This window comes from Polistes fuscatus, unplaced genomic scaffold, assembly GCF_010416935.1.
Source record: "Polistes fuscatus isolate 324 unplaced genomic scaffold, CU_Pfus_HIC Scaffold12, whole genome shotgun sequence".
Classification (NCBI taxonomy): domain Eukaryota; kingdom Metazoa; phylum Arthropoda; class Insecta; order Hymenoptera; family Vespidae; genus Polistes; species Polistes fuscatus.
Genome location: NW_025113020.1, coordinates 6,948,985 through 6,964,006, shown reverse-complemented (window position 1 = coordinate 6,964,006; position 15,022 = coordinate 6,948,985). Strand labels below are relative to the sequence as shown.

General features: G+C 30.3%; 3 protein-coding genes and 1 non-coding gene across 4 annotated transcripts; 1 reads left to right on the top strand and 3 right to left on the bottom strand.

Annotated features, from left to right (window-relative positions):
• Positions 1–1,631: 1,631 nt before the first annotated feature.
• Positions 1,632–9,555, bottom strand: LOC122526660 (clathrin heavy chain). Its single transcript, XM_043650178.1, has 15 exons — positions 9,399–9,555; positions 8,006–8,213; positions 6,806–7,764; positions 6,290–6,724; positions 5,720–6,173; positions 5,296–5,615; positions 4,932–5,197; positions 4,617–4,851; positions 4,159–4,541; positions 3,767–4,064; positions 3,237–3,677; positions 2,565–3,127; positions 2,168–2,390; positions 1,999–2,074; positions 1,632–1,834 (listed from the first exon to the last, which is right to left on the bottom strand). Exons 1-15 carry the CDS (start codon positions 9,438–9,440, stop codon positions 1,701–1,703), a joined length of 5,037 nt encoding a protein of 1,678 aa, XP_043506113.1. The 5' UTR covers positions 9,441–9,555; the 3' UTR covers positions 1,632–1,700.
• Positions 9,556–10,753: 1,198 nt separating this feature from the next.
• Positions 10,754–12,021, bottom strand: LOC122513443 (60S acidic ribosomal protein P2). Its single transcript, XM_043629792.1, has 4 exons — positions 11,914–12,021; positions 11,239–11,411; positions 11,046–11,144; positions 10,754–10,948 (listed from the first exon to the last, which is right to left on the bottom strand). The coding sequence occupies exons 2-4, from the start codon at positions 11,408–11,410 to the stop codon at positions 10,878–10,880; spliced, it is 342 nt and encodes a 113-aa protein (XP_043485727.1). The 5' UTR covers position 11,411; positions 11,914–12,021; the 3' UTR covers positions 10,754–10,877.
• LOC122513640 lies at positions 11,478–11,552 on the bottom strand. Its single transcript, XR_006302817.1, has one exon. It is a non-coding gene; the product is annotated as a small nucleolar RNA Me28S-Am982 (small nucleolar RNA).
• Positions 12,022–12,194: 173 nt separating the features above from the next.
• LOC122513503 (39S ribosomal protein L44, mitochondrial) lies at positions 12,195–14,774 on the top strand. The gene is made up of 6 exons (XM_043629899.1): positions 12,195–12,376; positions 12,479–12,845; positions 12,941–13,025; positions 13,120–13,423; positions 13,499–13,629; positions 13,938–14,774. Exons 1-5 carry the CDS (start codon positions 12,307–12,309, stop codon positions 13,618–13,620), a joined length of 948 nt encoding a protein of 315 aa, XP_043485834.1. The 5' UTR covers positions 12,195–12,306; the 3' UTR covers positions 13,621–13,629; positions 13,938–14,774.
• The last annotated feature ends 248 nt before the right edge of the window (positions 14,775–15,022 follow it).

The window sequence follows — 15,022 nt, the reverse complement described above, 5'->3', positions numbered from 1 at the left end:
TATGTCGATACATCAATATGATAATGAGACATTTTACAAAGAAATATTTTATATAATAGGATTATAACAACAGAAATGAATTTTTGTTGTAATTTTTATACAGATTGATCTTCATTTTTATTTAGGCAATATTATAAAGCTTTTCTTCTGCGTCTTATTATACAGGGTGTCCTATAACCAGTGGTACAACAGTTGTAACATCAGTTACAAGATATCCTGTATTTATATATATTACTCGCTACACATACAATATGTATATCTTCAAATATCTCATAGCGCTGTTACATCCAGGCAATCATAATTGTATTTTAAGTTTCCTTTTATTTTTTCTTTTAATAATTATATATATATATGTGTGTATGTGTGTGTGTGTTTGGTAATATATCCTACTATTATAATGATGTATCGGGCAACTTCTTTCTAATTATTTAAGAAAGAAATAAAGGAAAAAAGAAATAGAAGAAACATTATTATTATTATTATTATGTGTATAATAAATTAAAATTTATATTTCCAATTATTTAAATAGCAATGCTTTTTCGAATAATAATAATAATAATAATAATAATAATAATAATAATAATAATAATAAACTGGGAACAATATACGACACATCAACAATTGACCGTTCTTGGAATCGTTAACTTAACAAGAGTATAAAATTGGCTTTAAAAAATAATAATAATAATAATAATAATAATAATAATAATAATAATAATAATAAAAAAATTATATATGATTCAGCACATGCTCTTCGCATTAATGTATAATTTTTATATAATCAAAGGAAGCACTTCGTAGTGCAATAGAAGAAAGAAATTCAATAAATACAAATTTATAGTACAGTTACAACGTAATATAAAGAAGAGGCCGTATATATATATATATAAACGTAATAATTAATTAGTGTGTATAAACTAAATTGTACAACGTTTCCAATACATCCATCAAATTATTTTTTTTTCTTTTTTTTTATCTCCTTGCTTTTTTTTTTTCCTTTTTTTTTTCCTTCAACATAGTATACAACGCTTTGTTAAGTTATACTATACGTTGTGTTATGTATATTTATTAATAACATGAAACAATATTGATAATAATGAACTATAATAGAGAACGGACGATATGATATTTAAAAAATATTTTTCTACCATATCGTACATATATTTGTCATTGTAATATTTTCTTTAAAATATTTCTATTCAATTAATACTTCATTAGTTTGCTATATATGGGGTGCTTCTTTTCTTATATTTAAAAAAAATCAAACTGGGTTGTTTCTTTTTAATAATCCGGTTAATGGTAATACATTTAACAATTTTTAAGAAAATGTGTTTTACAAGATTTAATATAAACAGTAGAACGATTGAAAATAATTATTGCGCATTCGCGCTTATTATTTTCATTGTGTTACAATGAGATTTCAATACAACAGTATTTTTTTTTTTTCCTCCTTCTCCTACTCCTCCTTCTTCTTCTTCTACTACAACACTTTTTTTTCTTTTTCGTTTTTCTGAATTTTTTTTTTAATACATGTTTGTTTATATGTTTGTATGTTTTATTTGCTTGTTTGTATGTTTGTTTGTTTGTTTTTCAGCAATTAATTATGACTACAATCTAATAAAATAATCTTGTTTTACCTAAATTTTATAGAAAAGTAGACTTTGTTGATCTGCTTTGTTTGATACATTGCATAGTATATCTCACATACCATACCCTTGATAAGCGGCTGCAGCAGGTGCGTACACACTTTGTGGAGGTGTAGCGTATACATTTTGAGGTGCATAACCAGGTGCCATCATACCAGGTCCAGCAGTTAACATCAGTTGAGGCTCCGCTAAAAATTCATTGAAATATCGATGATGATTATTAAAATATTATAATCAATACTTTCGAATAAGTTCCAGACTATGATTAGAATTTCTTTTCAATGTAAATCGTTTAACGAACGTATTAATACAAATTTCTTTTATTAAAATTTCATTTCTTTAATATACTTACGCATGATCATAGGTTTATGTTCCTGATGATCAGTTTCTTCAATACGACGGCTTTCTGCTTCTTCCAATTTATCGACCTATGAGACATATTATTAAAGGATAAACGATTAGATATTTGTAAAATATAAATGTATATGTGTATCGTAATAATGATTACAAATTACCTTTACCTTAGTAATATATTCACGTGCTACTTGAATAAGATATGGCATGGCGAAAGATAATATACGATGTCTCCACGCTAATTCTAAGATAACATCTGGATGAAGCAAATCGTAACAGTGGAATAAACATGCTGCGAAACAGTCTTTTGAGCCTCTTTCCAAAAACCATTCTAATAATGCTTCAGCAACTTCAGCATCTCGAGATTCCGCAGCATACTCCATAGCATCCCTGTTGATACATAATACAATTATGTTATTATCGACAATTCGTAAAATGAAAAAAAAAAATACAAATTCGATATTTCTTTTCAATTAGTTGCAGTGAATTAAAAAAAAAGCGTTGCGCAATGTGAAGATTTTAATGAATTTTAGTTTAGCACACTTGCCGGCAAATAATACTTGCCTGAATAATCTATCTTTTTTACAAAGCTCTACAGATTGTTTCCACCGGTTATTTCCTTTGTATAAATACGCAGCAATTCTTCTGAACTCGATTAATTCATGCTTTTCCAATTGTTGCGCCAACGCAATATTATCAAAATTATCAAACGCATCTATCGACGTTCTCAGACCCTGATAATCCTCTTCGTCTATGAGCAAGCCATTTAAAGCCTCGTTAATTGCTTTGTTATTAAGTGCTTGAACAGATCTCAAATAAGGTTTCACTAATTGCAAATGTCCAGTCCTAGTGAAATATGCGACTGCTCTTGTGTGATCCATACGTGGTGCGAGTACAAGCAGTATATCATTTAGCAGCAGTGGTTTATACTCAACATAAAATTGTATAGCTTTATAATACAGTTCAACATTTGCCACTTTAGTAATTACATCTTTGAAGTGTCCTTCACGCCAAGCTTCTGTAGGATGTTGCATCATCGCTAACACTGCATTATCGTATTCTTCATATTTGTCATATAAAAATACAAGCTCTGCCCATAAATGTGCTTGTTCGGCTGCACGTAGAACCTTTTGATTAATTAAAAAAAAAGAAAAACATTTTTTTTATCCTTCATCATCCTTATAGATAAAATGTTACTTTTTTTTCTATTATAAATAAATTAATTAACATTAATACCTTTGGTATATTAACACGCGACCAAAATAGTTCAAGATGTTCTCTCATTCTTTGAGGTTTGTATTTACTATACAATATGGCTAATTCGGTAAACATTCCCATGTGTGCTCTTTCCAATCCTAAGGCAGCTTCCAAGAGATTAATCAATTCTTCAAAATGTCCTCTGTCTTGATAATAATTGATTAAATCCTCTAACTCATCAGCATGTACAACAATGTGTAATCCACACATTTGTGCTAATCTAAATTCACCGCTGTCTACGCAAGCGAAACAAACTTCTTTCCATGTACGAGTGGAGTTTGCTTTGCGAGCACTATCAACGGCACCTTGAAATTCTTTCAAATGAACTAATGTTATAGCTAATCGAGCAAAGTTTGATACATTGTTATACAAAAGTTTTGCCGCTTCATACATTTTGTCATCGAAACATCTATCGCCAATCTGTAATAATAAATATTTTAAATCAATGAAAATAATGTGTAATCGATAATATATATTATAATTCGAATCACAATGAATATCTTTGATACCTTTTGTATATCGGCATGATTAGGCCCGGAAATAAATTCTTCCAAATCGGCAAGTCTGTTGGTACGAGCGTACGCATAAATTAATTCACTTTCGATGAAAGATTCGCGTGCTTTTTTACGTGCCATTTGTAAATAGCGAACCAAATCTTCCCAATGAGAAGTACGATGAGCAGTTTCTACTACATCGACATAAGCTGATGGATCATCGGCTTTGATGAAACTATCGATAGCTTCTTTAACTAAACCCTGTTGTAATTGTGCTTTAGCTAATTGCGACCAAACGGCAGGTTCGTTACATCTTTAAGAAAATAAATAATATAAATGAAAAACATTCAAGAATGAGAAATGAATATTATTTATAATTATGTATTACTTTATATAATTTAATTTACCTCTCCGCAAATTCATATGCTCTATCAAGATTGTTAACTTGTTCGATAAGAACTTGTATAGCCGACGTATTAACATCGAACTTTTTAAATATCGCAAAAGCTTCCTCATAAAGTTCATTGTTAATAGCAATATTTGCTATATCGGGTGCATCATAATTATCCAAACGATTGATGTATTCCATAACGCGTGTACGATCAGCCTTTATTGCCGTCAAAATCAATAGATTTTGTAAATTACGATGATCACTGAATACACTGCTATCGAGTACTATCTTTTCAAGAAGTTCTATTAATTCGTTTGGCAAATCGGCTGTCATGAATGCTTTTACTGTGACCGATATATCTTCTGGATCTTGGGTCTCCGATAATGCTGTTTGAACGATCTATATAACAAAAATAATAATAAATTAATAATAATATAATTAAGAAAATATTGATACATGTAACATTTTACAAACCTGATCGATCAAAGGTCTCTTGTACGGATTACCCTCTAAAAGAACTTCAGCCCAGAGATCGGGATCTCTACGTCTTACCAAATATCTTGCTTCACTTTTGAAAAGACTGTTCTCATTACACACGCTTATTAATTCTCTATCGCATTGGCCACGTTCATAAGCGATACAAGCTAAATGTGGATCACGTTTTTCGCAATATTTACCCACTACTCTGCTATCGTAAAACTGATTTTCTCTATAAAAAAACAACAAATATAAATCGAATGAAAAATAAAAGTAAATAATACTCTCATTCGTATCGTATATATAACTTACTTGAGGAATCTTTCAGGATTATTATTACTATCGATGTAGATCTTAGCCAATGCGTTATGAGTTGCAGGTTCTACGCATCCTTCGTGAACACGAGATTCCAACCACGGCAATAATAATTTCAATCGGTTTCGTTTCTCAACTTCTTCTACTAGCTCGTCTGTAGAAAATTGTCCTCGCACGACAAGAATTAAATTTTTAATTATATCTTCTGAACAATCAACGTCTAACAAACCACCTACTACAACAGGTAAACGTGATGGATTCACCTGAAATCAAAGAAACATTTAAATTTAATATAAAAGTATTATATTATATGATTTAAAACAAACATTTAAATCGTCGTGTGTGAAACAATTTAACTTACTTTCTGAACATATATTTCTATGTATTTTTGTAAGTTGTTTCGATAAAGATATAAGACTAGGTCATGAACAAAGTCAAACCGATCGCAAACGATAATCAAAGGTAACTGATCTGGTAACTTGGCCTCTTTCAAAAAGTTTTTAACACGTTCGGGACTATAACAATTACTTTCCCTGCATATACGTTCGACTTCTTTTATTTGATTTGTTTTACATGCCGCTTGTATATATTTGAAATGTACTTCTTGATCCTGACTGAAATTCACTATCGATCCCAAGAAATAAAACAATCCTTCGTAAGATTTGAAACTCTCGAACAAATCTGAAAATATATATGTAGTAGTAATTAAATGAATTATTTGATTTTTGAATGAACCGTCAAACAAATTAATCCATTTAGATTATTTTTTTAATAAATGTACATACCTATCAGCGCTTTAGTTGTTAACTGTTCGTGATACTTCGTTGCAATTTGAATACAAATTTGTAAGTTTTGTCTTATATTTGCGGTTAACATAGCTTTTAAACATTCAAGAGAATCTTCTACGGACAATGTACCAAAAAATCCTACAAGCCAATCGGGTGATAATAAATGTGTATGAACAACCGCTCTTTTGATGTCGTACAAATCAGTATAATGTTCTAAAGCACGTTGTAATAGACCAGCTTTCTCGCATAATTGTGCAACATGCGCTCTATCGTAGTGAGTAAACATTTGATTTCCTAAAATAGCATCGGCTACTTGCGGAGCAGACATTAGATTCATTTCCAGGAGGCGTGTTTGTAAAGCTCCTTCGCTTGGTCGATTATTTTTAAGTGCATCTAATAAAAATGCTGTACATTGCTGAACCATATTTTGCTCCATAAATATATCTACAATCTACAACAAATGATTTTCAAATAAATGACAAATAAATGAATAATTTTAATATCAAATAGAATTAGTATAAAAGAAATCATGTTAAACACATTAAAATAGTAAAAGAAAAAACTTACTTGATTAATATCAGCTAACGGCTCCGCGTCTTGAACCAACATTTGTGCAAATGCTACACCTTGGTCGGGATTAATTCTCATTAGATTTCTTAAAAGAAATATATAATCTGGAGTATAAGAAACCTTTTTAGCGTATAGAACGATCTTTTGAAATTGGCCAGTCTCGGCAAAGCATTGTATAACTTTATTGGGTACGTTAGCCCTTAAGTAAACACTTAAAGCAAGAGTAGGATCAGCTTGTTTAACCAGATCTCCCAATTCTTCGCTGCATTCCAATTTATCTTCTTTCAACCATTTTTCAAGAAGTTGTTTGCGACCCTGTACCAACACAGGTCTACATAATTCTAATGATTCGTATTTATTCAATTGTCCTTGATCTAATAGAATTCCAAAATATTGAAGTAGCGGCGAAGTTTGTCCTTGCGTAGCAGGAACCTAAAAAAAAAAGAATTGAAATGTTTTATCGTTGAAAATAATGAAAACGATAAATTAAAAGATTTCGTTATGTATATTCACCTGTTGGAATCGTTGAATAGTCGCAGGAGTTCTTAGAATTCCTTTAGGAGCGTTAGCAGCAACTTTGGCAGCTTCCGCGTATTGTCCATTTTGAAATAGCATATTAAATTTTCGTACAAATAAATCTTCCGCACCGGACAAATTGTTCCTGACTGCCATCCTCAAAGCCAATTCAGGATTTTGTAGTACACCATTAATATATGGAATGATATTCTCTTCGTCCACGGATACGGATAAAACTTGACCTTTACGATTAACACCGATGATACCACCGGAAGCTTCGTGAGGTGCCGTAACAAAAATGGTCTCTCCCGAGATTCGATTCATAAATATACAGATCGCTGATTCGATATCGTACATATGTATATAACCATATTTAGTGATTAAATAAATGACATCGTATTTTGAGCTAACTTGCATAGCGACAGGAAAATCGTTTCCCGCTTCAGGTGGGAAAAATACATCTACTGCTTTTTTGGGAAATGGTTGATTTCCAGCCGGAGGTTGCCCTACTTCTATAATATGTAGTTTTGCACCTTGTACCGTTCTAACGGCAAAACAAAATAGGTTACTAGGTTCCGGATTTCCTTCCATTTTAAATTGAGCAAATGCAGCAGCGTGTCCTTCAATAGGTTGAGAACATTTCCTATCTACGGAGTATAGTTGCATTGCGCCAACTACTCTGTTATGTTGCGCAGAAATACCAATTAATAATAACCAGGTCTGTTTTGGATCTGTTCTGTAATTAATTATTTGACATCCATTCAAAGACGAATGACGTTCAAACATCTTAGTGGGCGTCGAATCTCCTTCCATCGACCAATGATAAACTGCACTTTCGGTAACTAGTGCTAAAGTGTTTATAGATATCCACTTCCAAAAAACTACGTCTTCTGTCATAGTATGAGCTTTCATCTTTGATTTCATTTCAATATTAAATATTTGAAATGTTTTTACAGCTGATTTAAAAATTGAAAATTAATATTTATTAATAAAATAATGTATTACGATGTCAAAGTTTGTCAACACGTTACTCATCGGCAGTGAATTAAATGAATATATGCATAAATATTGGTCAATTTAAATTAGAATTCATCGATAATACTAAACTGGTTTACTTATTAATTGATTGCCAATAAGTAAAGTGTTAATAAGAAGAAAACATAAATATTAAATTGAATTTGATTATAATATTGTTACCTTTAAGTGCGATAACTTTGCTCGCAGGATTCATGATAACGGAATCGGCAGAGATAGGTCTTCTAGTAGGATTTGTAGAATCGTTCATATCGATAATAACTACCTGGGAAGTATCGCCAACTTTTTCTCTAACGCATATAAATTTATCCGATTCCATAGTGAGTGTATTGAAGCTGGCATTGCTCGCATTGATTCCAACAGCTGTGAGCTACAAAAACAATACTAATCGTTACTCGATAAATACTATTAACATCATTTTAATATAAAATTTATTTGCATTGATCTCCAACAGTAGTGGTGGGAGCCTAGATAACGATATCTCATACTAATCTTTACTCGATAAATACTATTCGTACAATTTTAACATTAAAATTCTTGCAACATTATTTCAAACAATAGAAAAAAAGAAAAATAAGAGATTTATAGAAAAAAGTTCATTGTGCAATTTAGAGAATTGTAATATTTCTATCTTATGATGACCCACATAACGAATTAAAAATGTGCAGAAATTTAAAAAAAGTGATAATGAAATAATGAAATATTACTAGTTATCTTGAAAATAGTGTAAAATATCAAAATATCTGTAAAAAAAAAAAAAAAGAGGAAAGGAAGATAGGAAGATAGGAAGGAAGGGAGGGAGGAAGGGAAAAGGTACATTTAAAAGAGAATACAAAAAAACACATTGATAGTTTTAAAGGTTGGAAACGGAAGGAGGAAGGGGCGTCGTACGTGTCGAGTAGTAGACGTGGCCCTTGCCTCTTTTACATCGGCGTACTATTAGCAATAATCGATCTATTCTTTCGAAGTTCGATTGGGTCTCGTAGTAAGAGATAACCTTATTTCAACTAAAAAAAGAAGGAAAGGAAGAGAAAAAATTTCCCCCAAAAAATAATCCCCATCTTTTTTTCGGTATCATCATTCGTTGGAAAAAAAAAAAGAGTCGAATAAAAATCGGGAAAAAAAATTTGGAAAAAAGATAAATCGTTAATATGCGTCGTTAAATTAAGAATATATTTTACATATATAATACGTTCTATATAATATATATACATATATATAATAAGAAAAGATCAAACGAGTATCTAATGATATACCTGTCAAATTAACGTCATTTCTAATACTATTTTTTTCCTTACTTCCGTTTTCGATGATTAAAATTGTGTCAATGACAAAAAATACAATGTATATGTTTTTTTTTTTTTAATACAAATTATAACAAAATGAAAAATAGGAGAGGGGGAAGGGAAGGGAAGGGAAGGGAAATAAAACGAGGTAAAAGATAATCAATGGATCAACGTATTCGTTGATACGTGAATTATACGTTGTAACGAAAATTGAAAGAAATAAAAGAGAGAGAGAGAGAAAAAAGAAGAAGAAGAAACAGGTCACTTACCTGAAGATGTTCCTGAAACCTTATGGGTAGTAGCTGCGTCATTTTTACGAGATTACTTTTATCCGACGAATTTATTTCCCCCCCGAGAGAATAATCAATTTAATATATATATATATATTAATTATATATATATATATGTATCCTCCTCTTCCTCTTACTATATCCTCCGTGCGTGTGTATGCGTGTGTTACTTTTTTTTTTTCTTTCTTCTTCCCGGATAACTTTCTTTTTTATCCCCCTAATATTAATTTATCGTGACAATCGAACAATGGCCGATCGAATTATAATAATAATAATAATAATAATAATTAAACGTCTATTTACAATGGTCGTTGTTTTCCCCGGTTACTTGAAAACGTATCCGTTTGAGAGATATTTTTTTTTTCTCTTTCTTTCTTTATTTCTTTTTTTCTTTTTTTTTCTTTTTTTAAATTCTCGAAAGGCGAAAAAATAGTATTCCTCGATGAACCATAAGAGCGCAGAAAACTGACTCAACTGACGCAAAGCGAATGCCGTCACTACTCGCCGCTGACACCCATCATGGCCGCTGACTAAAGCGAGCCGCCCCCCTTACAACCAGAAATAGTTCCCCAAAAGCGGAAGTATAACTTCCTAGACCCCTCGCTATCGAATTGAATTATATTTCTTGTTTAAATCGACGATAATTTTTAACAACGATTCTTAATTTCCCCCCTTCTTCTTCCTTTCCTTTTTCTTATTCTTCTTCTTCTTCTTCTTCTTACAACGAGATTTAATAACTAACTTTTTCTTAGATTTCTTTTTTCCCCTTTTTTTATTCCTATTCTCTACGAACTAATTCGCGAAACGATACTTCGATAGGATTATTATGATTATTATCGAATTTAAATGTTCTATCGTACTAGCGTACTAGCGCAAGAATACAAGCCCATCGGATTCTGTTCCGTGCTTCGAACACCACCCCCTTCCTTTACTTCAGACCGTTACCCTCACTCTATCTCTATCTCTGTCTTTTTCCTTTTAGTTTCCACCATCTTTGTTACTCGTTCTGAGAGAGATAGCGCCATATGCATGTGCTGCTCTCTTATCAAACGTTGATATTAATTTCAACTAAAGTTAACCTCACCTTTTGTTTTATTACTAGAGAAAAATTCACTAGAAATGTACTATATATGTATATAAATTTTCTTTTTGTACTTCATTGATTTACTTACGCAAGTTTTGTACATAAATTTAAAGTTATTATTATCTCAATCCTAAAGTCAATTCAAACTTTTCTTAAGATTTAATAGCAATATTAGGTAATAACCAAATCAAATTATTACTAGATGCAAATCTTTGATCAGTTTGAATTGAGGATTTAATAAATATTGAAGTTTAGCAAATTAAAAACAGGATTTATTCAACAGCAGTATATCTAAATGGTCAGAATACAAATAATTTGTACAATTTCATTAGTCAGCTGTTGAGAATCTGTTTTTTTTGTCCTTGTTCTTATTTTTAATCGAAAAGACCAAAACCCATGTCATCGTCTTCCGATTCAGATTCTTCCTTAGCTGGTTTCTTCTCCTCTGTTACAATGAAATAGAAATATATAAATATTAGCATAAGCATTAACACAAATTAGTATGAATATTACATGTTAATTATAAAATTTTAGGATTATACCTTTCTTTTCTTCAGCTGGCGCAGCAGCTGCAGCTCCAGGTGCAGCTGCGGCTGCAGGAGCAGCACCACCGACTGGTAAAGCGGACAACTTTTCACTACCTTTAAATAATTGATAGCATATAAAGGTATAGAATATTTCATTAGTTATTATATGAGGTGATGATTCCAGTTGATTGAAAAGTATCGGTTTTACCTTGAGCTATAACATCATCGATGGATTTCCCATTGAGTTCGTTGATAACTTTTTTCAATTTTTCATTGTCAGCTTCGATACCAACTGAAGAAAGAATCTTTTCTATGTCGTTTTGGCTGGGAGATGTTTTGCCTCCGAGCACAGCTAAAAGATAAGCGGCCACGTAACGCATTCTGAAACATATATTTTCTTATACAAACATATATCCTATATTGTTTACAAATATTAAGATTAAGAATTATTATTCTCAGTTAAAAAAGTTACCATCACAATACTCAGTCGAAAGATGGTGAATGTTTTAATCATCATAACAATTATTGAAATATTTTAATGTGTGTGTGTGACTTATAAATATTAAAAAAATAATATTTTTAATTGAATACAAATAAAACTTGAAAGTTTCATCAACTAAATAACTAATTGTTGCCAAAACACTATTATTATCACTGAACTAATTTATTATTTCTTTCATAAATACTCGCGTTGCATGTGTGCAACGTAATATAACTGAAAAAAAGTATCAAACAATATCTACAAATAATAATTTTAATCCATGAATATTATTTAGTGTCTGGATTATATAGTTTATGAATTATGTATCAGTAATAATATTAGTGTAAATTTATAATAATCTATAATAATCTATAATAATCTATAATAATTTATAATTCTTACTTTTAAGTCTTACGACACGAAACGTGGTATTCGCTAAAATGAACGTAACAATCTGATCGCCACAAGAGCAAACCTTCGTGAGACCAATCAAACGGAAGCGGGTTTTTATGTATTCTAAAATTCTCGAGATCAATTATTTCCGGTTTAATAAAACATTTAATATTCGACCAATCTCTGTAAAGAATGAAATAAATATCAGCCAATCAAATTCGAGTGAGTTTCCAAATATTACTAGTGCTGACCTCTAGGTAACAATACAAACAGCCAATGAGCAACCGGAATTAGGTGCATGTAACTAAAATGCAACAATAACAGTACACATAGATTATTAAAGGTTATAAAAATTTAATTCTATAGTTAATTATAAAGGATTTGATTAGTTAAATAATAAAAATGAATGCTGTGCGTTTACTGACAAAAACGTTTGCTCTCAACAGATGTTACAGACCGGTACAATTTGAAAGTCAGTAATTAATTCCTTTAATTGTTTTTCAATAAAAATTGATGTTTATATATTGTAATGTTTATTTATATATTTACTAAATGAATTTAATTATTATTTTAGCTAGAAGATTTATAAAACGATATATTTCTCCTACGCAAATGGAAATTACAAGGAGAAAAAGAAAATTAGGTCCTCAACCAGAACCTATTCGTAGTACTTTTTACGAATGGAACAGAGATAGTGAACTTTACTCGTTTAACGCCAGACTCAGTGAAAAATTTGACACTTCGTTGTTAGACCAAGCATTTATTCATAGATCTTATGTTATCAAAGAAGAAGAAAATCAGAAACTACAAGGAATACAGGATCCTAAACTTGACATAAGCGATAACAAAGAGCTTATAGAGAATGGAAGAATGTTTGTTTCTAAAGTCGTACAAAAATATTTGCGTGAAAATTTACCTAATTTACCGGACGATGGTATTATGTACGTTTAAAATATTTCCTAATATTCTCGTATCATTTTTTCTTTTTACTGTAGCATCAATATTACCGTTATAATTATATTTTTATCGTACACAGGAGTATACACAATTATCTTTTAAGCGAAGAATGTTTGGCCAATGCTTCTATACACATCGGAACCAAAGATTTAATAGTAACTGCGGTATGCATTTGTAAAATCTATAAACTTTTATCAGAAGATCAGGTATTATAATTACGCAGTGATCTTGTTATTAATAATTAGATTGTAATTTTAGGAACATCCTGTTTTAAAGGAAACATTAGCTAATACATTTCTCGCGCTTGCAGCAGCTCTTGTCGAAAGTGTAGATGCCAATCATGCTGCAATATTTGTTCGTGACTTTTTAATAACGATATTGGCGGATAAAGAATTACCTAGTGTATGGATTCCGAGCAATCCTTTACAAGAACTAAACGATCTTCTTTCGAAAGAAGGTAGAGGCCTTGCGGAACCAAGAATTATTGGAGAAGCTGGAGTGAATACTCTTTTAGCTTCGTATCACGTTGCCGTTTATTCAGATAAACAATGTTTAGGCATCGGTGAGTACTTACGTTTTGAAAATAATTGATTATACATAAAGAATATTTTTTGAAATTGTTTTCTTATATATCAAGGATGTGGCGTGACTGTCAACGAAGCTAAAGAAGTCGCTGCAATAGATGCTTTATGCAAAATATATGGATTAACAGATTCTAGTAAACCGATAAGATTTAATAAAGCTATTGAAATGGAGTAGCAATAGATGGTATGATATTAATTTTTTAAGCGGTAATTTAAAATAATTTAAAAAAAAATACATATATATATATATATATATATAAATAAATAAATAATTAAAAAGAGAACAGATGTTATTTTAAATCGTATGTTTAATTATTTATATTACAAATTAACATTAATATTGTTTTTCTCATCTTATTTTTGAATTTGTGCGCCAATAGCGTGTTAGGGATACCAAACTAAAAAAGAATCAAAGAATTCCCTAGTACTTTTTTAGTTAATTTTTTTTCGTAGTTGGCACTGATATTTTTGTAAATAACTTTAAATTTCTAGTTATTAATTCTACACGCTGATTGGTTCGTTCCGGATTGGCTAGAAGTAATGACAACTGAGAATTCTCTAGGAACGTCATCTACCATGAAAATAATTAATCAGAACATTTAAAAATACGTTGGCAAATCTAAAATGCATGTGAACCATAGTATAAGACAAGAAGAGGAATGTGTAATTAACTCATTGTTCTGCTGACTAATGAACGTTCCTGCATTGGAAAATTTCGTCGAAGATTTTTTGTCGATAATGATGAAATCCAGCTAAAAGGAAAATGTACAAAATAGTTTCGTTTACGTTGATTGATAATTACATCAAAAGTTCAATTAAGAGAGAGAGAAAGGGAACAAAATATCTAATTACAAATATAATCATCATAAGAACAAAAACACTAGAGAAATATAATTTAAAGAAAAAATAGTTTATTCATTAAATTCATTATCAAAGAAACGTGTTATCGGTGAATAAATATCATATAAATACGTATTAAATAAAAAATAATAATAATAAATCTTGCGATTTTTTTTAATCATGAAAATCGAGGAGAGCAATAGCGTGACGTAGCGTGAATAATGACTATACTAACATATGTATATATATATATATATATATATATGTATACGTATAACAAACATACTCTTATGCGATTAGTGGGTTGGGCACGCATACATATATATACACACACATATATATATATATATATTTATACAATGTATACATACTTTTATTCATATATACATTCATAATTTACCAATGACAATTAAACGTGATTCTTTCTTTTTCACGCGTTGAAATCATATGAATTGTAAGAAAACAAAATGGCGGCAATTACTTCAAAAATAATTTGTTCAAAAATCTTTCTTACCTTTTAATATTAATAATAATCATTATTTATAGATAGTTAAGAAAGTTCTTAAATAAATGTATATTATAGTTTATTTTTGTTATTTCAACTGAAGTATATTTTGATCGTTTCTATTCTTATATTTTAGGAGTAGTGTACGTGGTGTACATATACAATATATATATATATATATATACAATATATATATGTACACCACGTTATATTCAAAACCCTACGTTATTTT

Coding starts and splice junctions, on each gene's coding strand:
- LOC122526660 (XM_043650178.1), bottom strand. CDS start 9,440: ATGACGCAGCTACTACCCATAAGGTTTCAGGAACATCTTCAG. Junction 7,765..8,005: donor CAAAGTTATCGCACTTAAAG/GTAACAATATTA, acceptor TTTTTAAATCAG/CTGTAAAAACATTTCAAATA. Junction 2,075..2,167: donor CACGTGAATATATTACTAAG/GTAAAGGTAATT, acceptor TATGTCTCATAG/GTCGATAAATTGGAAGAAGC.
- LOC122513443 (XM_043629792.1), bottom strand. CDS start 11,410: ATGCGTTACGTGGCCGCTTATCTTTTAGCTGTGCTCGGAGGCAAAACA. Junction 11,145..11,238: donor CGATGATGTTATAGCTCAAG/GTAAAACCGATA, acceptor AATTATTTAAAG/GTAGTGAAAAGTTGTCCGCT. Junction 10,949..11,045: donor GCCAGCTGAAGAAAAGAAAG/GTATAATCCTAA, acceptor TCATTGTAACAG/AGGAGAAGAAACCAGCTAAG.
- LOC122513503 (XM_043629899.1), top strand. CDS start 12,307: ATGAATGCTGTGCGTTTACTGACAAAAACGTTTGCTCTCAACAGATGT. Junction 12,846..12,940: donor TTACCGGACGATGGTATTAT/GTACGTTTAAAA, acceptor TATCGTACACAG/GAGTATACACAATTATCTTT. Junction 13,424..13,498: donor TAAACAATGTTTAGGCATCG/GTGAGTACTTAC, acceptor TTATATATCAAG/GATGTGGCGTGACTGTCAAC.